The 11,563-nt window shown below is 32.3% G+C and overlaps 2 protein-coding genes across 2 annotated transcripts; both read right to left on the reverse strand.

Moving 5' to 3' along the window:
• Nucleotides 1–1,297: 1,297 nt before the first annotated feature.
• Nucleotides 1,298–3,843, reverse strand: LOC109536098. The gene is made up of 4 exons (XM_019902179.2): nt 3,761–3,843; nt 3,296–3,366; nt 2,092–2,791; nt 1,298–1,596 (listed from the first exon to the last, which is right to left on the reverse strand). Exons 1-3 carry the CDS (start codon nt 3,776–3,778, stop codon nt 2,575–2,577), a joined length of 306 nt encoding a protein of 101 aa, XP_019757738.1. The 5' UTR covers nt 3,779–3,843; the 3' UTR covers nt 1,298–1,596; nt 2,092–2,574.
• Nucleotides 3,844–5,714: 1,871 nt separating this feature from the next.
• Nucleotides 5,715–10,714, reverse strand: LOC109536205 (glycine-rich protein DOT1). The gene is made up of 4 exons (XM_019902317.2): nt 10,588–10,714; nt 10,239–10,306; nt 6,812–7,041; nt 5,715–6,210 (listed from the first exon to the last, which is right to left on the reverse strand). The coding sequence occupies exons 1-4, from the start codon at nt 10,603–10,605 to the stop codon at nt 5,867–5,869; spliced, it is 660 nt and encodes a 219-aa protein (XP_019757876.1). The 5' UTR covers nt 10,606–10,714; the 3' UTR covers nt 5,715–5,866.
• Between the last annotated feature and the right edge of the window lie 849 nt (nt 10,715–11,563).

The following is an 11,563-nucleotide window of genomic DNA, read 5'->3' on the forward strand; positions in this document are numbered from 1 at the left end:
TGTGTGAGTATGCTTGTGCACATGCTTATACACTGGCGTATATATCTTGACGTGAACACTGTAAAAGGTTGGAATATTATCACCTCGCTTGCTTGATAAGCGAATAACAGTTTTATGCGCTTTTGTGGTATTTTTTCAAATAAAGCGGTAGGAAAACGTTTGCATTGTAGTTCGACAGTTTTCACAATCAATTTTACATAAAAAACCAGCAATGTTTGTTTAGATGTTAGCGAAACGTTAGGAAGAAACATCAAGGAAATATGTGTAAGTTACGAATTTTCTCTCAAAATCGAGTTGTTTGCTTTGCAAGATTTTATTTATATTTAGGATTATGAAAGTGAATCTACACATATTATTTTTATGTATAGTAAGCACTGACATATTTCAAAGTTTAATTGTTGAATTTCATAAATTTCAAACCTTAGATGGAATTAACTAGGAGATCATAAAAATTATATTTAGCTATCATTATAACGTTCCTCAATTCTTCATCCAATATGGCACCCTTCCCTTAATTCATCAGAAGAATATGAATCTTTGCTCTTTATTAGAAAAATACATTACGCATTTTACCAATAAGAAATTTACTACTTTTATCCAGAAAAATTCACGTTTTACCTGATTTTTTTATGCGAACAAATACTCACTGTTTTCCTCCATGACCATCCGAAAGCGCCGCACTAAGAAAATATGCCATGAAAACAAAAATAAAGATCGTAAGTCTCATAGTGCAAAATCACTTGTTTTCACAATAGTATTTGTCGTAACATTGCCACTGATTTATTGACAGAAAACCCAAAGAAAATTGTTTTATATTGTTTGAATTTCTCCCATAATTCTTTAATCTGTTGCGGGTTTCGGTCAATCATCTCTTATCTAATCCGCTTAAACCCACTAATTGAAAAATTTTGATTTTGTCGTCTGAATCAATTTCTACCGTACTTCCGAATAACCGCAAAAAATATTTTCCTGCGTATTTTCCCATGAAATGTTGTTAAAATTTGCCACGTTTTTAATTGTTGGATAATCGATTATTTGAATAAAACTAACCAAAATCAGTGATATAGTGGATGTTTTCGTATATTTTTTAATGTAATTTTCTTCTGAAATTATTTCTAGGAAAAACATTTGCAGGACTTCTTGCTTGAACATTTAGTGTCTTTAATCATTTTTTCTGCAAGCAGATAAAGTTCATCTGCTCAAATTAATTGAACATGGTCTTTGAGAAATGGAATCACTCTTTTGATTGGGTTAGAGAAACCTCAGAGAAGCAGTTTGCTCAAAAGGAAAACAACCCTTTGCGAAAAACAGATGTTTAATAAACATGTTCATAACAACCAACAGTTATAAACTCTAATAATATCTAAATTACATTGTACAGTTCAGACTAGTAACCAAGCAGGTTTGCAAACCCGACAAATTGAGAAAAATTATCGTATAATTATGATCTCGAAAACCGTATCCAGTTGAAAAGCTATTCCATTTACATTTCACCAACCACTTTCTCATCGCTGTAACAAAGTCACCCTCATGACTAAAGTGATTGTTACTGGTAAATCTGAATCCTTCTTTTCATATCCGTCAATAGCCTTGATTCTGTAATAAAATATCACAAAATGTAAAAAAAATTGGATTTCTAATGGGAAAAGCCAAACTTAAAAATCTATCCAAATATAGATTTAGGGTTTCGCAGCCATTGCTTAAAACTGGTGAGTTTTCCACTACCTAAAAGCTCACCAGTTTCATTTCCATAATTGGAGGAACCAAATTTGACCACTTAAAACAACCCGTAAGTTTTCAAAATTTCTCAAAAAGTATTCAAAGTAAATTAGTAACTTTAGTAAGGAATCCATCCAGTCGCTGTTTATTGTGTTTGTTGCACATGCATGCTTTAAGTATTGCCTTGTTTAAGAGTTTAAATATCAAAAACTTTGCAAACTAAGCCATTTCATCAAAAGCCTCAAAAATGTGGCTCACATCTTCAGAGGCGGGTGCTGCGTCCACCAAAACCAGCAAAAGACTACGCAACGGTTAAAAAACCCATTTAGTTTATTTTAAATATTGATTCAAAAATAATAAACGGATACTCACCAAATTATAAAACCAATGACATCATTTGGAATGAATTAGCATTATTAATAACCGTTAAGAAAGAAAAGTAATTAATATGAATGAAAATAAGTTAAGGAAATGGAGGAAATATTCAGTAATTTAGCAATTTTAGAAGAAAATATGACAAGAATAACTTGTAAGAAGAGAAGGATCGCTAAAAATATATGAATTATCCCTTATTCCTGCTGCCTAAGCTGCCTTTATTCTAGGCAGTTGATTTATTTTTATATTTTTGAAATTTAACGAGAATTATTGAAGGATCTCAGGAACAAGTAGATAAATCACCATCCACAAGTACACCAGTTTTCGGACTGACCTACAGAAATAATGAGGAGAACCAAATTTAAGTAAGTAGGATAAAAAATTGAAAGCCAGAAAGACTATCTAACTACACGTATGTACAAAGTAAGTGAACGAAAAGTAGAAAGGAAACTATTTACAGAATGTTTCGGTTAGTTAATGCTAATGCCATCCATGTGAACTTCCATGGGAATATGTGGGTTCTCCAATATGGATGCTTCCAGACACTTTTCCATGACTAAATGCATCCCCGCCTTCTCCCCCATGGCTCACTACTTCTCCATCGTCTGCACTAGTAATTCTTATGTGTTTTGTGACGATCTTTTTCGTGTGGACATTGGTATGTTTGATTGGAACGTAGATGACTACATGTTTGTGCCTGAAATTTTTATTTTATGGTTTCATATATAATAATAATTAGTTTTTGAATTATACCCAACTCAATCGCTTTAGGCCACAAATTAATCGATTAATTGCATAACTTCACGTTGCGGTTCTTGAAAGCAATTAACAGTAGCCAAATATGATTGATTAATTACTGCGAAAGTATGCACGACCAACACCACAACATTCAGATAATTCGCCTATTATGTAAGATCGACATTTTATACGTAAAGTGAGAGGTTGTTAACATTTGCTCGCTTTTGTAGAACCAGATGAAAGTTTATCTGGATTTCCGTATTGATCTGGCGACATTATGTATTAAATCAGTTTTATAGAGTTATTCTTGGCGGAGAAGCACCGGTAATTTTTTTACTTAATGGATGCGCAAACGCTCAAATTTTTCTTACGTCCTTTAATTTTTGCATTTTTTTAATCAAATCTATAGAGAAAAATAGTGATTCTTTAGTTTAAATCAACCTAAAAATTGTACTAAACTCACCCTCCTCCTCCATGGCCTCCGCCTCCACATTCACTGAGCGCCACGAGTGCTAGAACCAAAGCTGATGCAATCTGAAATTTTTTAAAACATATTTTAGAATAAATCCACAATACTTATATTGGGAAATAATATATACAGTCTTTTTGTAGCATTTTGGCACAAAAATAATTCACCAGCCATTAAGCATGATTGACACAATTGGACTTCCGAGTGCAGAATTATGTATGAGATCTAAAAAAGCATTAAAATAACCGAACATAGATTTTACATTTTTAACTGATTRGATTTTTTGCCTTTGAAGTCAAATAAAGATAGCTTGAAACAAGTTGGAAAAAGTGAAGATAATCAACTTTGAAACTTCGGTTTTTGGATAAATTTTGATTGCTCTATACTTATGGTAAATTATCTTTGGATAATTTACTTAATTTAATTAATTTAATAATTTTTAATTTTGATTAATCTTACCAAAATTTTTGAGGTCATAATTGTAAGAGTCTGAACTGATAGAAGTGCACTGCACCAAATGCGAATAAGATATGGTAGTTAAAACACACTACTTTCCCTTTATATGCCATAATTTCAGCAGTAATGAATGAAAGGAAAGGAAATGATCCGAAGAAGGAATATCTATCTACACCAGTTGGTAGGTAGTTTGAAATTATCGAAGCGTTCACCTTGATTTTAATAAATCAGGAAGTAAACATCCCAAGACCAGTGTAGAGAAATGCGATATTTTTCTAACTGTTATGTAATCAATCGTAACAATTAAACTCTCGAATGAGATGTTGAAATAGCTTTGTCGAATCACCCACTTGCAATTTTGTGAACGGCTAAAAGACCTTAAAGGAGACTTCGAGTGGAAACTTCTTATTAATTTCTTAACTAGAGAATTATTGATTATAAGATTGCCTTACATAAATTTATATGTATAAATGTTCAGTTACAAAACCGAAGAAGTAAAACTTTAAATTTTGTTACTATGAAACTTTATTTTGAGTTTCATTTCGTCTATATATATATAAATAATCTTTATTTCCTACAGAAAAAGGCTATCGACCCAATCGGTCTTTCTGCCCTTGTTTAGTATATATGTGCCTTAGCCTAACTTATTCTAAAATTAATTCCTATTCCTAACGTTCGTATAAATTAATCAGCTATACAAAGAAAATAATCTAGTCTAATTAATTAGCAATTAGAAATTTGGAGAATTTCTCAAAAATCCTCGAATGGTACATAATGTACTGTCAACATATTTGCCAATTATATTATAACAATGAAGGCAGAGTAGAATCAAAGCAATTTGATAAAATTATCATTGATCTTTTAATGCAAACCTTAATTTCACGGCAGTTTAAATTAAATTGTTTTCCTTTTAATAAAAAAAACTGAATTAAATATATTTGATAAAGGTCCGAGTCTAAATGTTTGCAACTTACTCTTTTTTGCAGCAACATTTTCTAGATAAGTTTTTGTTTCAATTGATTTTCTTAATGGAGATTCTGTTAGTTTAGAACATTTAGAATTTCTCGTAAAGATTTTGTATGACACATTTAAAAAAATACTACTAGTGTACTATTAAAACTGCATTGCTTTAGTTCTGAAGCTCACACTACGTTTTATTTGCAGAAGAAAAAGTCCAGATACGACAGATCGGGAGACCGTGACGTCCATTTAAAATTAATTCAGTCTTAAAACGCTGGACGCGTTTAAAGAAACATCACAATTTTTTGCGTTTTTGCCTTTTCTATGCCACTTTCTCGCAGTACCAACGGTTTCATTTTGCGTATTTTTTCAACTTCTCTCAACTAGATCGAATGATCCAGATCAGTGATCAATTAGAAACTGAAATATGCATACTTTTAATTATGTGAAAAGATAGTGATCTGAACAGCGTATCTTTTTGAAAACTATTTTTAAAGAATCTTCTTTAGGCTTGTTATTTAGTCTGTTGTAACTTTTGCCTTTTTTTACTTAAAATGTGACTTTTACCAAACTTGTGCTATGGTACTGGAAGGTTGAAATTTACTTAATTTTAAAAACTATAAAGGCAAATGATATTTAAAAAACAAAATTATTTCACTAAGAAACAAAAAAGAGGGCTTTTTTACATCATGAGTTCGGCAGGCGTAGAACACGAGAATTTGCATCAAAATGTTTGCTGCTTTAGCATAAATGTGGATATTTCTGTGTTTTGTGTTGTTTTTTATTCTCAAAAATTACGAAAAATGATCAAAATCGAAATTCTATTGCTCCCAATCGGAAACATTTTCATCATTCCACTCAATCAGATACTTTTTTAAGCAATTGCACATATTTCGAATTATCAATTTTGTGGGATTGTACTTGTAAAACTCATAATTTTTTATTGCATACTCTTCGAATTACTTACGGCAATGGAAATTAGGAAAAAAATCACTTCTGTTTTTAACACATTTTTTTATTAAACAGTAAAAAACGAATAACATTAACTCAACAACAATAACATTAAATTAAAACTAACTATACAATAAAACAGACTAGTTGGGAGAAATAATGCAGGTAACACAGTGTGTGCAAGTCTTTTGACGAAATCTAATCGTAGCCTTTATGGCCTCCGTCGTCGCCTCCTCCATAACCACTGAAACCGCCCTCTAAACCACCTCCTAAACTGTGACCTCCATCACTTGAGAGGGAGTTTCCATAGCTCTCGCCTCCACTCAAATCGTAACCAGCGGAACCTCCTCCAAGATCGTGACCACCTAGATCGCCGTGGAAACTGGCTCCGGAGTCACCGCCTTGATAACCACCAAAGTCGTGGCCACCTCCGTAGGCTCCAAGACCTCCTAAGTCGCCTCCTTCAAATCCTTTGCCACTTTCCAGGCCGGCGCCGCTCCAGTCGTGTCCTCCGCCAGATTCGATACCAGCTTCTTGGCCTCCTGGAATAGAGACATTGATTTTGGAGTCATTTTAGAGCTGGAGGGCTCTCGTGCAGATAGAATAGAATAGTGTTGAATGAACATATAAATGGGCAATTTTTTAGTTAGTTATTTGAAAGAGTTAACTTTTATTCATGAGGGTATTTTGGATAGTTTGATGGTGATTTGTAAATGTTGTGTTAGTGTTGGATAATGGACTAGTTATAATTACCTTTAATATAGGATGGAAAACAGGCAAGCCCCGTGAAGGATCATGCTCAAGGGAGATTAGTCGAATTTAAGAGTTTCTGGCTGCATCTCTTCATTGAGGGCATCGACTCCAGGGCGGTTAAAATGGGTTAAGTTGGAGGGACTATGTTTATAGAAAGAGTTGGGCTTGAAAGCCAAAAAGCTTCGAACTACTTATAACTGAAAACTTTAGAGCTGAAACTCCGCTCATTGGAAAGTTTTCCCAAGCAGAGCAAGACGCTGGGAAACCCCAGCAAGGGATGAAACGTTTTGTAGAGGGGCTGACTATAAATGTAATGAATACTGATGAAATGAAAACGATGACAGATTGAAAGATATGAAGCTCAGGAGGATCTGGATCAGATCTAACTACCTGAGTGCCAGTATCCATGGTCGCCTCCAACTGTGAAGCCTCCAGCGTGTTCTCCGCCGTCTGAGCTAACTTCTTGTCCATGTCCGAGACTGACATCACCATCACCAGAATATCCGATCACCTTGTAACCGCCCTCATCTTTTCCGCCACCTCCAACATGCTTGTAGACTGTGTGGTGGTGGTGGATGGTGTTGACTTTGTACGGCACGTGGATGATTACCTTTTTGTGTCTGCAAAGAAAACAAATTTTTACTTTTTATCTGCACGCCAGATTTTTTTGTTTTTGTTCAATTAGAGTTCTACTATTAGTCGAAATGCAAGCAAAAAAGATTTTAAACACGTTCTGAAAAGAAGTATTCCTGAAAATCAGATAAGTCTTAAGGTAGACCGCAAAAGTATCAAACAATTTACTAGCAATTTACAAAACAAATTTTTGAAAGAAGCCAAAGACCAAGTAAAAAACAGTTGAAATCTTTTCCAGAATCAACGCGCCGACCAAAAACTGATTGCTACTTGTAATAAAGAAAGAGAGTTAAAGGGAAAATTGGAACAAAAATTCAGCTGGTCCTCAAAACGATTTAGAAAGCATGAAGCCGACCGAAGTAGCATTTGAAAAGTTTTAATTATTAACTAGTAGGTAATTTACTAATAAATATTATGAAGAAAGTTAAATAAGAAAGAGACAAAGCAGTTCTTTCTTCAAAAAATATCCTCAAAAACTGTTACTGATTTATTAAATAATAAATGAGGAATGCCAAAGACATAGTAAAAACAGAAAGTAAACAAGTATACAAAAAAACTCCGGTGAAGAACGGGAGATATTTGCAAAGAAGCTGATAATGAAAATTTCAATCAATTAGATGGCGTTTGCAATATAAGTTTAAGGATATTTTAGAAATGCAAATGCTGATATTAATTTACGGGGTAATTAGAATAAACCTTCAAAAAGCATCCAATAAAAAAAAGTGAAAACTAAAGCTGAAAAACTGTTGGAAAAGCAATGGAATGCGTTTACAAAATACTAAAACATACGAAATTGTATTGGGAAAGAAAATGAAAGTACGTATTTCGGATAATTTACTGATGTTTTTTTAATCAATTATTGAAAAATGTCTGTTTAGCAGTAAATTGGAATCATTGAAAAGTCAGATTGTCTTGTAAAATTACTGTATATTGGGAAAGTGTTAATTACAGACGAAAAATGATAAAAAAGCAAACTATTAAAAAATAAAAACGTAGCTAAACTATCGAAGCATAATGTAAACGAAATACAAGAACAAATTAAAACAATAGTTATATCATTAAAAATGCCATTTTAATGCAAAATGCTGCAAACTTTACTGATGCAAACATTTAAACCTCAAATGTTTAAGTTTTAATGAGCGAGAAAGTTGAAAAGCAACTTAAATTTTCAACTGAAAAAAACAGTTATATAAACTCAGAAAAATGCAGGCGACAAATCAATCCATGAATGAATAATGCAGAAAACGCTCTTTGCAGTGTTCTCAAATATGTATGAAAACAAACAGATAGTAAGGAAAGATTGCAAAAACAGTTTAAAAAAATTAACCGTAGGTTTATATATGTATATTGTGAAAATTGCTTAAAAATCAGCGGGAAAAGCAGCCGAAAATATTGAGAAAAAATAAATAGGCCGATGAAGTAAAAAGTACAGGAATTTGGAAAGGCGAACAAGCCAAAAATAGCAAAATATTTAGGCAGTAATTAGGGACCAAAAATGATATAAAGAACAACGAATAAAGTTAAGTGGCATATTTATAAACTCGTTTTAAAATTTTATGGATTACATTGCTGTTATAAACAGTCCTTACAAAACATAATTAGTTCACATTTGTTTTCCGATTGTTTCAAAAATCAGCATCAAACACTTCAAAGCGAAGTGACAATTAAGCCTAAAATTAGCAAGTAGGAGTTAATGAAATCTGCTAAATAACAAATAGGAACATTCGAAAATATTTAGATATTAAAATTGGGCGTCAATAATTAGTTGTGCTTAAGTGGACATATTTTGAGTGGTCATATTGGAAAGTAAGCAATGCTGTTAAAAAATGCAAAACTATCTCGTTTTCTTATTAAACAAATAAATACACCACATCAACCAATGGCAACTGATCTTGATAGTGCCAACGAAAGAAAGCCTTTCTATATCTACCGTAACCAGTATGGTTTCTTGATTACTTCTTGAAAAACCGAGTAAATTGCTTCTTGCTTTTACATTCCTCTCACTCAAGCGTATAGAATTTCAAGAGTAAACAATGAAGGCATTAATCAGCAATTTCCTTTGCTGCTTCAAGAATTGTCTCGAAGCAGGAAATGAAGATGAATATATTAACCACAATGCCACTTTGGGATGAACTGAAATTCGGATGATTATTTTTATAAAACAAAAAATCGGGTTTAATGGGATTTGTTTTTCAAATGGTCAAGTTGGGTGATTTGAGCGAAGCTTTCACAGTCAATAAATCAGATTATTAAGATCCCTGATAATGGTATTACATTAAGGCGAACTTAGAAATGCTTTCACTTTCACGCCCCTTTTTCCGGAAGTAAATCAATAATTTCTCTTTCAGCTGGTTAAACCAGTGGATGATTTGCAACAGGAATGTTCAATGCAATGCCAAAAGAACAGCGTTGAATTTCTTAATATATATTTAATGGAAGAAGAGTGAAAACATCTTTTTAAAATATATGTAAAGTCTTTAGAAAATTCAGTTTTTTATTATTTAATTATCTTCCATGTGAAATCCGATCGGCCAATGGGTAAAACATCTCAGCGCCATAAACACCATTTATTGCTGTAAAAGCTGTAAAACCTTTACAACCGATTTGTTATAAATTTTAATTAACATTAGCATTGGAATTCCAAAATAACGATTGCTAAACATTGATGGGGAGAAGTAAAATAATCAACCAGATTGCCTTATTTACGTCTTAATTTAGCTGTGAATTTTTCAATTCGATTTTGAAGCCGTATTTTTAATTTAGAAGATTTCAACTACTGAATTAATTTTTTTTAATATTCAAAAAAGAGAGTTGTCCGGCACTGACCACTCTACACGGATAACTTAATTATAATTACTTAGAAAGTATCAGTGATTATTTAGGAACATACAAGCATAATCCGTGTGAAAGGGGAGCATAAATTAAAAAAAATATATCATTAGACTTAGATGTTTATCTTAATTCGTCTCTGAGGTAGCCCAAAAAACCAGACTTTTAATGAGGACTTTATTCAAATTTTATCGGTTTCGTCTACAAACTGAAAATAGCTGAACTGATAATCAACATTAGGATCGTGTATTTGAAATCCTTCGTTAATTGATACAGATCGATAATAACTGATATGGGAAAATAGAGAAAATTGAACGATTTATATGCTCGAAAATGTATAGCAATATATTCTTACCCTCCTCCATGTCCTCCACCTCCAGCACTGCAATACTCAAACAGGGCTAGGACCAAAATAGACGCAAACTGAAAACAATGCAATAAATATATATAAAAAAATGACAAAAGAGCAAAAAGTATTTTTATCATTTTCAACTATTTTCTTGCCTTCATATTTTTAAAACAAAATCGCAACATATTCAGCAATAAAAATTGTAAATAAAGAAATTAATACACTCACGAAGTTGCATTTAACACTATTGTTATTTACGTACAACTTCTGCTAGGGCTAATGCTTCTATAAAATAAATATTTGGCATGCCTAACAATTTGGTAAGTCATTTCCTCAGAAGTTAATCGCTACTTACCAAATATCCGGAAGCCATTTTGCGTATTCGGCTACGATCAATCTATGAAATCACACTGCACTAAATCAGGATGAAATGCGGTAATATGAGCTTCTCACTCTCTATTTATATGCTACAGTTTTGAATTAACAAATGAAAGGTCGTTCATGCAGGCGACTAGGCGGGAAGAAAGCAGAAGAAATATTTAGCAGAGCGTTTACCTTGGCAATGGCAATGTTTTAATTTCAATTTTAAAAGTTTTTTGTTCATTATTATTGTTTCAGTTTTTTGTACTACTGTTACTGAAAATAAACGTTTTTGTTGCTTCTTTGCTTAAAAAGTACAGTTCAGTTCTCTTGCTTGGTCAGGTGAACTTTCATGCTCAATTTTAATTGCAGAGTTGTTAGAATATGTATATATTTTTAATAATCAACATTTCCGGCTTTTTATTAACGTTTCGTGTTGCTATTTTCACTAGCTTTTCCCACAATATTGTTTAGTGAATTACTAGTAAATTCTTCGGCAATGTCAGTTTTCTTATATTTGGTTGTTATTAAATAAGTTAAGTCGATTTTCGAATGTATGTTATATTCTGGTTAGACTCCAAATATAGATATAAATAATAAAAATAATATATTTTCCTTTAAACAATATTCTAATGTTATCCCCAACACTAACCAAACGGATATTTATCAACAATTTTAAAACATTTTTTGTAAGAAAGTATTTTGCATTTTTTGCTGAAAGTTAATGTGTTGTGTTTCAACAAACACCGGATTAAAACATGAAATATTTCTTGTAGGAAAGCATTAATTTATGGATAGAATAGAAGATTTTTTCTGTTAATTTGTGACTTATTCTGGGCATTTATTCGCGGATCAAATTGCAAACCCGTACAGAGTTTTATTATAGTGATAACTTTCCGATATAAAAATTGTTTCTTGTACTTTACCCGAAATACAAATTTCATTTTCCGAATATCTTTTTTCATTTTTAC

Source organism: Dendroctonus ponderosae, unplaced genomic scaffold, assembly GCF_020466585.1.
Source record: "Dendroctonus ponderosae isolate FM_Combo_2020 unplaced genomic scaffold, Dpon_F_20191213v2 Dpon_F_20191213_8, whole genome shotgun sequence".
Classification (NCBI taxonomy): domain Eukaryota; kingdom Metazoa; phylum Arthropoda; class Insecta; order Coleoptera; family Curculionidae; genus Dendroctonus; species Dendroctonus ponderosae.

What these genes read in the sequence shown, in the direction of transcription:
- LOC109536098 (XM_019902179.2), bottom strand. An exon ending in GGAGGCCATGGAGGAGGAGG is followed by an intron (nt 2,792 to 3,295) that starts GTGAGTTTAGTA and finishes TAAAAATTTCAG; the next exon opens with GCACAAACATGTAGTCATCT.
- LOC109536205 (XM_019902317.2), bottom strand. An exon ending in GGTGGAGGACATGGAGGAGG is followed by an intron (nt 7,042 to 10,238) that starts GTAAGAATATAT and finishes TTTTCTTTGCAG; the next exon opens with ACACAAAAAGGTAATCATCC. An exon ending in CCATGGATACTGGCACTCAG is followed by an intron (nt 6,211 to 6,811) that starts GTAGTTAGATCT and finishes TCTCTATTCCAG; the next exon opens with GAGGCCAAGAAGCTGGTATC.